Consider the following 16624-nt stretch of genomic DNA (forward strand, 5'->3'; position numbering starts at 1 on the left):
TGAGCAAGCGAGAGAAGCAGACGGGGCTGCTGGAGGGGCAGGGAAAGCAACACAGCTTTCCAGGGCGGGTTACGGCAATGAAAATGCAATGTTAGTTCAAAAGCAACCGCAGATGTGATCTGCATCCTAGAAAACTTCCGCCCCGAGTGTCAAATGTCGGCGGTGGTATCCGAGAGCCCAAAACTCCGCCACTGTGAATATCCTGGCCTATCTCCTCCTGTCTCTGAGCTCTCCCTAAATCCCAGGCCGGTTCCTGCCTTAAAACGCTCTCAAAGTGATGCTTCCCACCCTTCCCTGGACCCCAACAGCCACTCACCCCACAGCCTCCCCACCTGCCAAGGATGAGCAGCTTAGCTGGCCTTTAAGGCTCACCTGGGAATTAAGCACCTTGGGGATTAGGCTCGCTGGCATTTTCAGAGGATTTTGTGGGGCGACTGGAGGGGGCAGCTCTGAGGGGGAAGCTCCTCTCCTTCCTGATTTATGGAACCGTAGAATTGTAGAGTTGGAAGGTACCATGCAGGTCATCTGGCCCAACCCACGGCAACGCAGGAATGTGAGACTCGAACCCGCAACCCCGGGATTAAGAGTCTCGTGATCTACCAACGGAGCTAACAAGGGCTTTAAACTGAAGCAGGTGCACAGGCAAGAATGTAAACAAGTAAAAGACAAAGGTGCGGAGGGGCCTTTCACAGATTTTTCCACCCGTTTTTAATTGGTCAAAAACTAAACTGATGGGGTTTACCCAAACCATCTGCATGGACAAGAGAAGGAGGTCCAGAGGAAAAGAGAGACAGGGCCATTTCCAGAAAGCAGCGGGATATTCCTGCAACAGAGAAACAGAGAAAACGATAGAATCACAAGCATTGGATGGGAACCCCAAGGCTCAATCACTCCAACCGCCTGCAATGCAGGAATCCCTGGCAGGCAGACAAGGAGAAGCCAAGTGGATGCTGAATTTGCAGCACTGAAGTGACCCCTCCGGGGCACAAGCCTGGGCTGTGTGTCTGGAGGTCCTGGGCTGCCCAGACGACAAGACCTCCATCTCAGCCTCATTGATATGGTCCAAAGGAAAGCAGAGCGAGGTATTTGGCATCCCCTCCCTCTGTTGTCCTTTCTTCACGCAACTAAAAAAGCTCAACAACTTTGGCTTTCTCCCCTAAAAGAAGCTTAACAACTCTGGCTTGCCCTGCTCCCCCCCCCCGGGTAAATCACTGCTAGTTTTTTTTCTGGAAGTAGATCACAGTCTCTTGGGAGTTGGACGTCCCTGTATATAACATCAGTCCTGAAAAACCTCATTGGCTCCCAGTAGGTTTCCAAGGACAATTCAAAGTGTTGGTGCTGACCTTGAAAGCCCTAAACGACCTTGGCCCAGTAGACCTGAAGGAGTGTCTCCACCCCCATTGTTCAGCCCGGACACTGAGATCCAGCGCCGAGGGCCTTCTGGCAGTTCCCTCACTACGAGAAGCAAAGCTACAGGGAACCAGGCAGAGGGCCTTCTTGGTAGTGGCACCCGCCCTTGGAACGCCCTCCCACCAGATGCTGAGGAAATAAACAACTATCTGACTTTTAGATGACCCCTGAAGGCAGCCCTGTTTAGGGAAGTTTTTAATGTTTGATGTTTTATTGTGTTTTTAATATCCTGTTAGAAGCCACCCAGAGTGTCTGGGGAGGACCGGCCAGATGGGCGGGGTATAAATAATAAATTTATTATTATTATTATTATTATTATTAGTAGTAGTAGTAGTAGTAGTAAGACCAAAGCATAGCTGGCAAGTTCCGGCCTGAGAAATAAGGGACTGGACCGGAAGTAGCAGACCGGAAGTAGCGCTGCCGCCATTTTGGAACTGGGCGAAGCTACTTTTGATGCTGCTCTGCCCTGTTCCAAAATGGCCGCCGCACCAGAAGCCGCGCTGCAGCCATTTTGGAACAAAATGGGCAGAGCAGCATCAAAAGTCGCTTCTGAGCATGCTCCGCCCAGTTCCAAAATGGCCGCCGCGCCAGAATAAACCGGGGAAAAACTTTTTTCGGCTGGGAACAGCTGGAAAAACGGGGGTTTCCCAGGGAATACGGGAGACTTGGCAGCTATGGACCAAAGGTGTCAATAGAGGCCAAGGTTACATCTGCATGACACATCTAAAGCACTGTCATACCACTTTAAAATCCTCGGCGGCGGGTACAGATTGTTCCTCAGAGTTTACCCCCCCAAAGCCTCTCTTGCAAATGAGTATAGCTGCAAAGGCAGAGGAATCTCGGGGTCAGAGTCCTCCTTCTCCTAGACGGGCTGCCTTGCTGAGCTCCCCCTGCCCCATAAGGACCATTCGCTGCGAGTTGCCGCTGGCTGGGGATGAATTGCACATGGCGCACAGGAGGACCCGCGAACCGCACGGTTCGGCTGACGGGGCCAGCAAAGGCCATCTAGGAAGTCACTTCCTAGCCTCTGTGATCCAGTCCGCATGGTGGGTGGAGCAACAGCTAAGAGCTGGAGAGCCTTCCCTGCGTGATGGGAATTACCCTGGGGTACGTCGGGTGGGCATGGGAGAAAGCGAGAGCAAGTAGGCAGCTCAGTGGGCAGGGGCTAGAGCGGAAGTCTTTTGGTCCTCCTTGACACAAATAGTTGGGGAAAGAGTGGCCTTTCTCCCACTGGGGGCCTCGCCCGATGCAAAAAAGAAGGGAAGCAATCATTTCCCTTTTCAGGATGGAAGGCAAAAAAGGAAGATGCCAGCTGAGCGGCACAGAAGCAAAGTCACAGAATGGCCAATGAATGCACCCTGGCTTAGGAAGGGGAGCTCGAAAGCTCACCAGATAATATTTTGCCTCTGTTTGTCCGCCAGCCCTGGTGTGCCACCTAGCGGCAGGAATCTGTCTGAAGCAACAAATCTCTCCTCCTCTCTCTCACCGCTTTGAACCACCCTTAGTGCCAGGAACTGGGGTCCTGGGAAAGCATGGTGCAATGGTTAGAGTGTGGGACTGAGGAGACTGAGGTTTTTGATCCCTGCTTGGCCACGAAGCTCACTGGGCGGCCTTGGGCCGATTGCCACCGCTCAGCTAAACTAAGCTGGAGATGGTGGGCCCGTGGGTCTGACTCTGTGACGCAGAGAAGCTGGAGTGATTCCCGGCGGAGAGGCGGCTTACCCTTTTCACTCCAAAGCTTTCACGATCGCCTCGTTGGCTTCCACGCTGATCTGCGCTTCCGCCTTTGCCGCTTCATCGGAGGCAGACGCCAGCGCTGACAAGGCCTTCTCCAGGTTCGACTTGGCTGTCTGCGAACAGCAGGGGGGAATAAAAGTTATCAGGATCAGACCCGGAAGAGGAAAAAGGTACGACGTGACAGTTGCCGGGGAGGACGTTTTGGGGTGGGGTGGGGGACAAAATACTATTGTCTGAACATATCCTAGGGCTGGAAGTTGTCTCTGGGTTTTTCTTTAAATGATTCGGTTACATATGGGAATGTTTGTTCTCATTTCAGAGAAACTACCGTACTTTTCTGTGTATAAGACTATGTTTTTTTTCTTTTAAAAAATCATGCTAAAAAGTGAGGGTTGCTCAACAACCCTGCGTAATCCTCCGCAAAAAAAGCTCAACAACTCTGTGCCATCTCCCTCCCATTTTATTAGCCATGTTCAAATATATAAAAGGATGCCATATAGAGGAGGGAGAAAGATTGTTTTCTGCTGCTCCAGAGAAGCGGACACGGAGCAATGGATTCAAACTACAAGAAAGAAGATTCCACCTGAACATTAGGAAGAACTTCCTGACAGTAAGAGCTGTTCGGCAGTGGAATTTGCTACCAAGGAGTGTGGTGGAGTCCCCAGGTGGCGCTGTGGGCTAAACCACTGAGCCTAGGGCTTGCCGATCAGAAGGTTGGCGGTTCGAATCCCTGTGACGGGGTGAGCTCCCGTTGCTTGGTCCCAGCTCCTGCCAACCTAGCAGTTCGAAAGCACATCAAAATGCAAGTAGATAAATAGGAACCGCTATAGCGGGAAGGTAAACGGCGCTTCCATGTGCTGCTCTGGTTTGCCAGAAGCGGCTTTGTCATGCTGGCCACATGACCTGGAAGCTATACGCCGGCTCCCTTGGCCAATAATGTGAGATGAGCGCACAACCCCAGAGTCGGTCACGACTGGACCTAATGGTCAGGGGTCCCTTTACCTTTAAGCGGAGGCTTGACAGACATATGTCAAGAATGCTTTGGTGGTGTTTCCTGCTTGGCAGGGGGTTGGACTGGATGGCCCTTGTGGTCTCTTCCAACTCTATGATTCTATGATTCTATTAAATTTGAGTCCCCCAAAATAGACGGCTTCTTATACATGGGGGTATCTTATAGACAGAAAAGTGCGGCAACTTTTCAATAAAGGGCATCTATAGGCTTTGCCTCTGTTTGGCAGGCATATGACAGGCTAATCACATGGATGGCAATTCCCGATGCACGTAGATCTTCCTTCTGTGTTCATAATGTGTTTTGCATTCTCTCTGCACTGGGTCTCTTTCTGTAGCAACATCTAATTCAATGTGCTCTCTCTTGAGAATGCAGTTATGTTTTCTGAAATAACGGCTGTGAACCCTGTTTTTTTTTCTTTATTTTATTCCACCTTTCCTACTGGACCGTTACTTTATAATAAAGTATTCTTTTACTACAAACTCTACTGAAATTTTCAAAAAAGCAATGCATTCACAATAAGTCTTGCATACAGCCATCCCCACAGTGTTGAAACAAACTTGGAAAATATTTTACGTTACAGATTAAAAGGTAAAGGACCCCTGGATGGTTAAAGTCCAGCCCAAGGCGACTCTGGGGTTGCGGCACTCATCTCACTTTCGGGCCGAGGGAGCCGGTGTTTGTCAGCAGACAGCTTTCTGGGTCGTGTGGCCAGCAGGGCTAAGCAGCTTCTGGCGCAATGGGACACTCCGATAAGTGCCAGAGCGCATGGAAACGCCATTTATGTTACTGATTAAGCTCACATCCGCAGGGTTTACTTCGAACTAAGGTGTCAAAGTGATAAAACCTTTAAAATCTCTTCTAAAAATGGCAGACATCCTGGGCCAGCACAAAATTGGGCTACAGATGGGGAGCAGATGCCACACGCTGGACAGAAAAAATGCCAAGTGTTTTCAAATTAGCACAATCTCTGCATGACCGTGGAGCAGACTTCTGATATTTTTAGGGATTTCAAGGACAGGCTCCTGCAGGCCCAGATAGGTATGCAAGGAAGTCTCTGGGGGGGGGGGGAGAGGAAAGAGAGGAGAGGGCAGGCACGCCACTCACCGCAGCATCCAGCTGATCCAACATTGCCACTTCCTCAGCAAGCAGCTGGACCGAGGAGTCTGCGTTCACTGTGATGGAACCGCTACTAACTGCAAAATTTCAAGGAAGTCGAAAAGCAGGTGGGGGACACACAAACAAAAGAATGAGCTGAGAACAGGGCCATGAACCATTCTTTATTCCAGACATCCCCAAACTGCGGCCCTCCAGATGTTTTGGCCTACAACTCCCATGATCCTAAGAGGACCAGTGGTCAGGGATTATGGGAATTGTAGTCCAAAACATCTGGAGGGCCGAAGTTTGGGGGTGCCTGCTTTATTCCTTCCATTTCCTCCAAGGAACTCGAAAGATTGTGCACATGCTTCTCCCCCTTCCCATTTCCTCTTCACAACAACCCTGCAAGGTAGATTAGTGGCTGACCCAAGCCACGACATCCAGTGAGTTTCAGAGTCAAGTTTACCTGAAGCAGCATCTTCACTCCCATCGTTCCACCCAGACACTGAGGTCCAGCGCCGAGAACCTTCTGGCGGTTCCCTCACTGCGAGAAGCCAAGTTACAGGGAACCAGGCAGAGGGCCTTCTCGGTAGTGGCACCTGCCCTGTGGAACGCCCTCCCACCAGATGTCAAAGAGAAAAACAACTTCCAGGCTTTTAGAAGACATCTGAAGGCAGCCCTGTTTAGGGAAGCTTTTAATGTTGAATAGATTATTGCATTTTAATATTCTGTTGGAAGACGCCCAGAGTGGCTGACGAAACCCAGCCAGATAGGCGGCGTATAAATATGGGGAGTTTGAAGCCTTGTCTCCTGGGTACTAGTCACATACCCGCGTATAAGGCGACTGGGCGTATAAGACGACCCCCAACATTCCCAGTTAAAATATAGAGTTTGGGATATACTCGCCATATAAGAAATACGACCCAGCATATAAGACGACCCCTGACTTTTGAAAAGATTTTCCTGGGTTAAATGGTCGTCTTATACGCAGGAATATACAGTACTTTAACTTTAAAGCAGACTGCCCACCTCTGCACCCCACAATATAGGGTTTCAACTTCATTATTGACTTTGTGGCCAGTGTTAGAAATTAGTCATATGCCAGGGACTGGAGCAGGTATGATTGCAACCATGTGGAGATCTCTGGATGCCAAATTGGCAACTGACCTCTCCATCTGGCTGGCTGGTTCCTCTAGCTTTCTTAAGCAGCTCAGCAGAAGAGCTTATTTGTTGCCTTTATCTCCCACTTTTTTCCCCAAGGAGAACATCGTTGAACCCCCTCAACTTAATTCAACAACCCTGCAAGGTCACCTCATGAACTTCATGACGGAGTGGGGATTCGAACCCTCATCTCCCAGGTCCCAGTCCAACACTCTAACTCAGGCACCCTCAACCTGCGGCCCTCCAGATGTTTTGGCCTACAACTCCCATGATCCCTAGCTAACAGGACCAGTGGTCAGGGATGATGGGAATTGTAGCCCAAAACACCTGGAGGGCCAAAGGTTGGGGATGCCTGCTCTAACCACTACACCACCCTGGCTTCCTAGAGTCCTTCTGTGATGGGGCAAGCTCTATAAATTAAGCAGGTAAATAAATAAATAGGGGGAAAGCAAAATGTCCCATAGAGAAGGACCTGAAATATTTTCATTGAAGCTCTAATATGTTTTATTCTGGGTGGTTTTATTTGATGATTTAAGGTGTTGTCAACTGCTTAGAGCCCCCCCCTTTAAAATACAAGGTGGTATAGAACTGAAAATAATAATAATCCTATATAATAATGTGCAAGTGTCTCTGCGTCCAGATTCCCTGTGTCCCTGTGTCCGCGCTACTGCGCATGTGCCCCACGGACACAGGGATTGGATGCAGAGACTGCACGCACACACACACACACACACACACACACTCCCCACCCCCCACCTACCGTTTCCCTGCAGCCGCCAACCGCTGCTCCCAGCCGGACTGAGCGTTGGCGGCGGGGGGTGGGGGAGAGAGAACGCACGTGTGTGCGTCCAGCAAGGACAGGTCCTGGGGTTCGGAGAAGCGCTGCGCAAGTGCTTCTCCGAACCCCGGGATGTCTCCTTCCTATCGGCGGCTGGGGGAGAGGAAGGAAGGAGGAGAAAGGGCTGCTTTATCCTCCTTCGTTCCTGTCCCCCTGCCGCCGACAACAAGGACAGGTCCCGGGGTGCAGAGAAGCGCTGCGGAAGCGCTTCTCCGAACTCTGGGATGTTCTAGTGCCCGTTTATTCAACGGGCTGAATTACACCAGTAATAATAATAATAATAAATTTCATCTTAAAAATTATGGTGCCTAGATATTCCATTGAAGCAACCCAGGTTTATATTGGCTTATATATCTGAGTTTCTAACTCGGTTTGTGGCCCCAAAGGTTCACTGCGGGTCTTGCTGCAAAGGACGCCCACGTCACCCAAAACCGCCTCCCGCAACCTTGCCCCAGTTCCCAAACGCACTGAAGTATTTCGTGGAAGAGCCGTCCTCAGCAAAGACCGTCACGACTCCGGGCCTCAGGACTTGCAAGGTGGGGACGTGGGAGGCCAAGATACCGAAGGACCCACTCAGCGTGGGGACGTCAACTTGCTTCACGTTGGCCCCATTGTAGAAAACCTGAAAAAGGGGGTACGGAACGTGTGAGAAGAAGAAGCAGAGGGGTCCTTTACAGACTCACCTGAGCTTGCTGATCATTTCAAGAAGCTACTTTTCTGCATTCAGCGTTCCAGCGTATTTATACAGCTCTGCCTTTTAGTCAGCTTCGGCAGGTTGGTACTGGATCATGTTGCTGGATGTTCCACAGCCTCCCCACCCCCACCCCTCAGCTTGCCCTTTCTCAACACCTTCCCCAACATTTAGCCCTCCCTCTCTATTTTTAAAAGGCTCCACAAAGACTCTTTGGCTGCAAAACACACACTTTATACGGGTTTACCTTTCCAGTAGCTTCCGGCAAGTTAATTTTGTTGACTTATTTCAAAGATACAGGTGAAACTCGGCAAATGAGAATATCGTCGAAAAGTGCATTTATTTCAGTAATGCTACTTAAAAGGTGAAACCAATATATGAGATAGATGCATGACATGCAAAGCAAGATATGTCGTTATGGTGGGATGGAATGTAATTAATGAAATATAATAGCGATGTTTTTTTGTATTATTGTAACTATTTGTTTTATTACTGTGGAATTTCCAAAAGAAAGCATTTGTAAAAGAAAAATAAAAAATAATAAGTTGCATTACTGAAATAAATGCACTTTTTGACAATATTCTAATTTGCAGAGTTTCACCTGTATATATATGTTGTTATGTTTAAGTGCACAATTAACACAGAAGATGTGATAAAAGGACAAATGAATAAATACAGGATGTCATCGAAACAATCCAGAAGTACAGAACCACCAAATATGCTCTGTTTCCAAGGTTCCAGTTTCAAAGCATTGAAAGCGACATATTTTAGTGATGAACTGAATTCTTAAACAGGAACCAGAGCAAACTTCTTTGATGCTTTTATATCTTTAAACCACACATGCACACACACCTCTCGGACTAGCAACAAGGCTATATACCCAGGGGTTCCCCTGGCCCTCCAAGTTAACCCTTTAAATCTCTCCCCCCCTTTCAACCCGGCAACCTTGTGGACTAGTGCCTTGCCCAGGCTAAACCACATTAACCTGGTGGTTCTGCAGGCCAACAACTCCTCCCCATAGTAACCTTTTAAAATCTCCCTCCTTTTCATCTTTTTGAAAGGAGCGAATAGTTATTCAAAATAATAATAATAAATTATTATTATGCAAATCCTATAAAATAAACAAATGAAGTCATGAGCGACCTTGTGACTAGCAACTTGCAGCAGGCTGACGAGCCACATACTGTACTAGACCCCCCCTCCTCAAATTAACCCTTTGAACTCCTTCCCCCTTCCAATGAAGTGACCTTGTGGACTAGCAACTTGGCAGCTTGTCACGTACTAGCTGCTGGTCCCACAGGCTCCCCCCCCACTGCAAGTTAACCATTTAAAGGCCAGTCTTTAAAGAAGGGGGGGTAGTCGTCGTCCCCCAAAATCCTCCCCCCTCACTTTGGTTGCCATGGCGACTACCTGGGAGGGCGAGGCGAAGGTGAAGGCCATCTGGGCCTGCCCGGCAGCGGCGGCCTCAGCATAGTGCCTGGCGTGGCCCCGGGAGCCCAGGGCCCAGGCGCTGCGGGCGAGGAAGCGGGCGAGAGGGAGCATGGCGACGCCAAGGGCACAGCGGAGACGAAGAGCGGGGCAGAAAGGCGCCGGGAAGAGGCCTGAGACTACAGCTCCCGGCATGCAACGCGCGGAGCAGAAACCTGAGCCGGCGCTTCCCAGAAGGCACCGCGCCTCCCCATAGGCAGCTCAGAAAAAGCCACCAATTCCAGACTCCATTTCCCAGAAGGCACCAAACCGGAAGCGGATCTTCAAAAGGCCGCCTCTTCCTTCATTCTTCCCAGGCACTGCTGCCACCCACAATGCATTACGAGCACCAGGACTGCATTTCCCGTCAGGCACAGCGGCGGCTGCCGAACTCCTCGCGGGCGCCGTCGCCCGCCCTATGCCACATGGGAACTGTAGTCCCACCCCACCCCCGACAAGACACTGGTATTGTTTTACTTCTCCCGGTTTCGCCGCTAAACTTAAAGCAAATCCCAGCTTCTGCTCGGCCTTTCCCCGAGGGAAGAAGCCTCGTTTTCCTATCTCGGGTCCAGAGTGATAGGAAAATGGGGGTCAGGGGTAAACTGAGAGCGACACGTTCTACAGTCTCTTCCGGGCTCCCTTAATTTTATTTCGACAAACCAGGAGCAGCGTAAGAGCGCAGGGCTGAGGAGCGCAACTCTAGACGCTCCCCCGAAACTCTATTGTCGGCCTACCGGAAGCCGGTCCGTCGCTGCACCGCTTCCCCGCCGCCATTTCCGGTGCGGCCTACCCGTACCGCGGAGCCCCGGATGGCGGCGGCGGCGAGGCTCATCTGGGTGGCGGCGGCAGCGGCGCTCCTAACTCTCACGGCGGCGGGCAACAAGACCTCTCCGGCCGGGGACACCGCGGCTACGGAGGCGGCGCCGACGGCGACATCCAGGTCCTCTTCGTCGTCGTCTTCTGGGCTGCTTGGCCTGCATATGCCGGCGCTTCACCGGGCGCTCTATGTCATCGCCGGCATGGCCGGCATCGGCCTCCTCTACTACCTCGGGGGCCGAGCGCTGCGGTGAGGAGGAGGAGGGCCGCCCCCCGCTCTTTTCGCAATTCCCCCCTTCAAAACGAAGGCACTTCCGGCTCGGGACCCGGATGCGGCCCCCAGGCCTCTTCACCCGGCCCTCAGAACCTTTCCACGAAGCCACGCCCACTCCCCACCTTTTTCATTTTCTGCGTTGCTTATTATCACCAACTATGTTATTGCTCTTTAAAACCCTGGGATAGCTCTGGCGGCATAGTGTGAGACTTTCCGCCTCTGGGTCATGAGTTCAAGTCTGGGGAAACACATTCCTACCTTGTGGAGGGGCTTGGGCTAGATGACCTTCGGGGGTACCCTTCCAGCTCTGTGATTCCAGGATTCTTTGCTCACCTGGAGGGAAGGGCTGTATGTTCCAGGGGCGCACGGAAACTGGCTTAGCGTAAAAAGAAATTTAAATGTAGCAATCACCCGGCCCACATTTTTGGCACATGTGTTCCCCAGGAGGTTGCCCAGAAGGGGATGTGGCCCTCGGGTCAGAAAATTGACCCACCTGCCTTCAACAGGTTGTGTGGTATACTCTTGCTGTTTCCAGCTGACTGAGAGTGTTCACCCATGTGCAGGGGGGAGATCTTTTTGAGCCCCGAAGCCGCATTTTCTTCTGGGCCCCTGCGGGGGGATAAGCCGGACAGAGTAATGAATGCGAATTTTGCCTTTTGTGCACTAGGCTGGTCTCTACACATATTCAGAACAGCCTGGCCATCCTCCCATCTGGGAAAAGGAAAGTTCAGAGTTTGAGGGCATTGAAGGAAGGAGGGGGGATTTAAAGCAGAGCTGGTGAGAGTTCCAGTGCCAGATACTGTACAGGGTTAGAGTCAGGGACAGCATTCTCTTCATTTACTGTAGAGCACAAACTAGCCTGCTCGGCAAAGGTAAAGTTTGTGTCCTTTTGCCCACTTTTTGCCTCTGGCATCTCCCACCACTGGAAATTTGCTCAGAATGGAATGCAATCCCCTCTGGCTGGAAAAATGCCCCCCCCCCCAAGCCTTGTTTTGCATGGTCAGCATGATCTCTGTTTTGCAGAAAAGAAGGCTGGGAGATTGATTGAATGTTGTTTAAGCAGAGGCTTCCATGTTCCACCTCAGACATGCTGCAGTTTTCTTCTAGAGATGCAGCGAGGATGATCCTACCTTTATCCTTGTAAATGACTCCATTGCCACCCACCCCCTGGGCTGATAGGTTTGGCTTGGAGATGACTGCTACCGGGTTGTAACCCAGTTAAGTTTAACCGAAGAGTAGACCCGCTGAAATGAAATGTCGCTAAGCCGCCCACCTCCGCAAATTTCTACGGGTCTGCTCTGGGCTTGCTTAATGTCACACACAGCCCATAATGAGCACAACCGTAGCTGAACGCAGGCCATTTTTTTGCAGGACGAGGAAACCTCCGCGGAAAAAGTACGGGCTCCTTTCCAACTCGGAAGACCCCATGGAGATGGCCTCCCTCGAGAGCGACGAAGATACCCTGTTTGAAACGCGCAATCTGAGACGGTGAGTGGCGAGTACAAATGACCCTTGCAGGATTATATCAAGGTTGAACAGTCAAGGATGTATTTAACACCCCCTGCTTCTATGGGGCGTGTTCATCTGGTGGGTGTATATTCAAGCTCACAAAGGCCGGCGCAGATATTAGTGCTGCGGTCCTCGGCACTCTTGGGAAGGGGTATTGTTTGGGCAGGGTACTGGGGGTTGTTGTTTATATTAACTTTTTATCTTTACATCTTATCGTGATGCATGTGGAAATTGTTTGATTTGGTTGCGTGTTTTTGACGTTTTATTTATTGCTCATCGCCACTTTCGTGACGTTGCAATTGTGTATTTCTTTTTCATTCCTCAGTAAGCTGCCTTGAGCATGGGATGGCGGCCTGCAAATAAAATTATGTATGTATATATATACATGTATTTGGCAGACTTGTCAGGGGATTGGAGCAACCCTTGTAACGAGAAGAGGTTGCAAGAAGTGGTAGCCCCCAGAGGGTGAATGTACCCTCGCGCCAAAAGAGATAAGCTGCTCCTAGCCTAGTTTTCCAGTTCCTTTATGCTCAATGGTCAGAAGAGAGTGAACCATTGCCTAGTTAAGCTAGGCACTGTCTTGTAGATAGCTAGCTGGCAAAGAATACTCACCTCCGGTCAAGGAAACTTTCTGAAAGCCAACACTCTTAAATAATAATAATTCATCCACAAAATGGCCAAGATAACTTTTTGCGAGCAATGCTGCCTTTCTTCTCTGTTTAAAAATTATCCCGATTGTCACCACAGCTGATTTTTTTTTGGGGGGGGGGGAGTTTAGAAAGGCATTTATGGTGCAGATATAAAACTTTTACTGTTGCACCTAATGGGTTTTCTAATGGGAGGTAGTTCCATCCAGTTTGTGTGGAAGTTTGTATGGAATAATAATAATAATAATATACTATTACTACTACTAATTTTATTATTTATACCCCGCCCATCTGGCTGGGTTCCCCCAGCTATTCTGGGCGGCTTCCAGCACATAATAAAAACATAATAAAGCGCCAAACATATAAAAAAAAATTCCTGATGTAGGGCTGCCTTCAGATGTCTTCTAAAAGTTGCGTAGTTCTTTATCTCCTTAATAATAATAATATTTTTTTATTTGATGGGAGGGTGTTCCACAGGGCGGGCGCCACCACCGAGAAGGCCCTCTGCCTGGTTCCCTGCTGCTTCTTGCAACGAGGGAACCTCCAAAAAGCCCCAGGGACATTAGCTGCATCGGTATCCTAGGCTGAATCTAGACATAGATTAAAAACGCTGTGAAAATGCATTTAAAAAGGTTTTAAAATATATACTGAATTTGCCATTAGCTCACCATCGTCACCTAGTGTCACATTTGTATGATGCACTTAAAATGTTATTTTTGCAGCTGTATAGCTGAGTCCCCAGAGCAACTGGCAGGTTCCCTTTAATTTTGCTTTCGTTTTCTAGGTGATGACAGGACCAACGGCCTGAAGTGACCAGACGTGACCAGCGGAGGTGGAGAGCGACCATTGGAAGCCACTTTTATCAATTCCCTTTCTGTTGTTTCTTTTTTTAAACTGTTACTTTAAAAAAAAACCTGTTATCTGGAGCCACTTCGGATGCTGCTGAGCCCCACGCAACCTTCCTTCCCGGGGCTTTTGGAGAGGAGAGCTGGCCTCCCCTCTTTGCCCCGCGGCCGACGAGATGAATGTAGTGACTCTGGAGATCAAACCACAAAGCCGTCCGGGGCCGGGTTCCTTTCACATTCCTAAGAACAGTCAGGACAAGAGGTTCAGATCGGAATTCCAGCCTGGGGGTAGGGTTGCCGTCGCTGGTACAACGTTGACGATCTGACGCAGCTTGGGGGCCGGGAATTTTCTCTCCTTGAGGAGGAGGGGACGATCAGCAAGCTTTGCTGCAGCTGCTCTCCTTGGGTCCAGATGTGGCAAACTGGAACGAGATCACCACTATTTAAGCCCCTCCCCCTTTCCCCGCCACCAGCTCACCCCTCTCCACCACCAAGCAGGAAAACCTGCAACTGCGTCCCACAAACTTGCTTTTGAAATGCTGAGCGATACAGTCCCAGCAAGAACTGGGGGCAACTCAGGGGTGCCTAAAAACCCAGTGCTGGCGCTTAAGGAATTTTGAAAGGTGCTTTTGTGTTCCGGGGCGAGGGAGCAGTGGCTGGCCTGACGTCGTTGGACCCCAGCTCCCATCACCCGGTCAGTGTAGCCGGGGGGTGAACCACCTGCACTTGGATGTCCTAAAGGTTCCAGACCCGTTGTTTTTGTTTCGTTTCTGTTTTGTTTACACCCAACCTTGGGCTCATCCGTTGGCCGCTTACAGCAGGAGGCATGGCTGCTCTTTCGCAGCGTTGCAACGGATTGCTCAGCAATTGGAGAAAGCACGTTCGCTGGCGAAGGAAAACGGCAGCCAGGAAATGCCATTTTGACAGAACTGCCCCCTCCGTGACGATATCGCCTAATGGTGTAGGTTGTGCCGCAGGTCAGGCTAAAACGGGGGAACTGTGGTTATTTAAAGTCATCGGTTTTTTCCCTTCCGTGCTACTGATGAGAAGGAAGGATAATTCCCCCCCTTTCCTTCCTCACCCCAGGAAGTCAATCTCGGTCAGCCTTTCCCTAAATGATTTGCAGTTCCTTCCTTTTTGTGTGTGGCATTGTATGCTACAAACAGCCTGTTTGTAAATACATCCCTGCTCAGAGTTGACCAATGCTCATAAATGACATTTTGCCTACTTTGGGCAGGATTGACATTGGCCGTAATAACCCAAAGGTTTTCCAAATGGGGCAAAGAGTCGGCAAGAAAATACGGCTTTATTGGTGGGTCACAGGTGTCTTTGTGTCGAAACCCATCTCCTTTCCTTGGGGACCCATAAGGCAAGGCAATATATTAGAAACGGGATTGTCAGAACGAAATCGGAGCTTGCCTCTCGATTTGTGTTTGTGCGTGTTTGTGTATGGAGGGGCCTGGTAAAACAATTCTGGGAAGATAACTTGTGCAGTTGTTGTTTTTTGTTCCAAACCTGAACATTTCAGTTTTAAAAACAAATATGAGAAAAATTATTTTATTAAAACTCTGCGGGGATGTTATTTTCTCTCTTTTGGTAGTTCTGGAAAAACCATCCTTCCGGCCAATGTGTAATAAACATTCCATCCTCACCTGCATTTCTCTGCTTCAAAATTTGCTATTAAAAAACAAGTGTGACAGAGGGGACCTTGGGACGGTTTTTTGTGCCCTCTTTAAGCCAGTGGCAGGGAACCTCCCTTTGCCTTTTGCTTCCTTATGAACAGTCACTAGATGGAGGTGCCAACCCAAGGATGTGGGGGACATTTTTTCCATTGCAGACCACAGTGTTGCTGGGCGAAAGGGTGTCATGAAAGTCCCTTGCCCGTGAGGACTGTGGCAGGTTATTGCGGTGTGTGTGTGTGTCTCTGCTCCCACAGAGGCTGCAAAACCTCTGCTTGAGCTTTGGAGCATGGCATAGTGGTTAAGAGTGCTGGGCTAGGACCTGGGAAAGTCCAGGGTTCAAATCCTCACGAGCTCACTGCTTGACCTGGGGGCTTGCCGCTGCTTCTCAGTCTCGCCTACCTTGCAGGGTTGTTGTGATGGCAAAAAGAGGGTGGGAAGGGAGGGAGGGAGCAGCCACACTGGCCACTTTGAGCTTCTCGGAGCAAGAGGCAGGATATACCGTATTTTTCGCTCCATAGGATGCACCTAGTTTTTAGAGGAGGAAAACAAGATTTTTTTTCTTTCTTTCTTGAATTGTCCTAGTCATAGCAGCCAACTCCTAGAGGCCTAGGTGCCTTTGCCCCCCCCAAATTAAATATTTCAGGAAGCTTTTTTGCAAAGGGGGAAAGCTCCATTTTTTAAAGGATCAGCTCAAAGATGTGCACCCTTTTTTGCAAAGGGGGAAAGCCCCATGGGGGGGTCAGCTCAGAGTTGTGGGAAAGCTCCATTTTTTAAGGATCAGCTCAAAGTTGCTGAGTTTCCTTGCAAAGGGAAAAAAATCCTGTTTTTATGGGGTTCAACTCACAGTTCTGCAGCTTCTTCTATAGGAAAGGAAAGGGACCCATTTCTACAGTTTCCAGAAAGATAATCTAATCAGCCAGTCATATGTCTCCCTCTGCAGACAACAATTAAGGCCTAGGCAAGGGAGCTAGCTCTCTTATCTCCCTCCCCAATCTCTTGCAATCAGCTGCTGAGTTTGTTCCTTTCAGCTCATTCCCTCTTCTTAGCCTTTAGCTCTTTCTTAAAAAAAAAAGCAGGTTCTGCCTTTAGCCCCTGGGCAATTCGGCTCCAGGGACCACACATTCGCTCCATAAGACACACAGACAGTTCCTCTTACTTTTTAGGAGGAAAAAAAGCACATCTTATGGAACGAAAAATACGGTAAATGTACAAACAGATAAATATGTTTTCTGTCACAGCCATAAAAGGTAAAGGTAAAGGGACCCCTGACCATTAGTTCCAGTCACGGACGACTCTGGGGTTGCGGCTCTCATCTCGCGTTATTGGCCGAGGGAGCCAGCATTTGTCCGCAGACAGCTTCCAGGTCATGTGGCCAGCATGACAAAGCCGCTGCGGGGGAACCAGAGCAGCACATGGAAACGCTGTTTACCTTCCCGCTGT

At 49.7% G+C, this 16624-nt stretch overlaps 2 protein-coding genes across 4 annotated transcripts; one reads left to right on the forward strand and one right to left on the reverse strand.

Annotated features, from left to right (window-relative positions):
* Positions 1–680: 680 nt before the first annotated feature.
* Positions 681–9516, reverse strand: ATP5F1D (ATP synthase F1 subunit delta). The gene is made up of 5 exons (XM_035121099.3): positions 9355–9516; positions 7722–7875; positions 5264–5352; positions 3133–3260; positions 681–823 (listed from the first exon to the last, which is right to left on the reverse strand). Exons 1-4 carry the CDS (start codon positions 9484–9486, stop codon positions 3138–3140), a joined length of 498 nt encoding a protein of 165 aa, XP_034976990.3. The 5' UTR covers positions 9487–9516; the 3' UTR covers positions 681–823; positions 3133–3137.
* A 687-nt stretch (positions 9517–10203) lies between these two features.
* Positions 10204–15159, forward strand: FAM174C (family with sequence similarity 174 member C). Of its 3 annotated transcripts, XM_035120837.3 has the most exons (4): positions 10204–10477; positions 11873–11989; positions 12336–12379; positions 13442–15159. In XM_035120837.3, exons 1-3 carry the CDS (start codon positions 10221–10223, stop codon positions 12346–12348), a joined length of 387 nt encoding a protein of 128 aa, XP_034976728.2. In that variant the 5' UTR covers positions 10204–10220; the 3' UTR covers positions 12349–12379; positions 13442–15159. The 3 variants fall into 3 exon arrangements, with proteins under 3 accessions (XP_034976728.2, XP_034976729.2, XP_088529170.1); XM_035120838.3 differs by lacking the exon at positions 12336–12379; XM_088673044.1 differs by lacking the exons at positions 12336–12379; positions 13442–15159 and having other exon boundaries at positions 11873–11993.
* Positions 15160–16624: the final 1465 nt, after the last annotated feature.

Source organism: Zootoca vivipara, chromosome 6 (genome assembly GCF_965207765.1).
Source record: "Zootoca vivipara chromosome 6, rZooViv2.hap1.1, whole genome shotgun sequence".
Classification (NCBI taxonomy): domain Eukaryota; kingdom Metazoa; phylum Chordata; class Lepidosauria; order Squamata; family Lacertidae; genus Zootoca; species Zootoca vivipara.

Coding starts and splice junctions, on each gene's coding strand:
- ATP5F1D (XM_035121099.3), bottom strand. CDS start 9,486: ATGCTCCCTCTCGCCCGCTTCCTCGCCCGCAGCGCCTGGGCCCTGGGC. Junction 5,353..7,721: donor CTCTTCCACGAAATACTTCA/GTGCGTTTGGGA, acceptor GAAATTTTGCAG/TTAGTAGCGGTTCCATCACA. Junction 3,261..5,263: donor TGGATCAGCTGGATGCTGCG/GTGAGTGGCGTG, acceptor TGCTGTTCGCAG/ACAGCCAAGTCGAACCTGGA.
- FAM174C (XM_035120837.3), top strand. CDS start 10,221: ATGGCGGCGGCGGCGAGGCTCATCTGGGTGGCGGCGGCAGCGGCGCTC. Junction 10,478..11,872: donor CTCGGGGGCCGAGCGCTGCG/GTGAGGAGGAGG, acceptor ATTTTTTTGCAG/GACGAGGAAACCTCCGCGGA.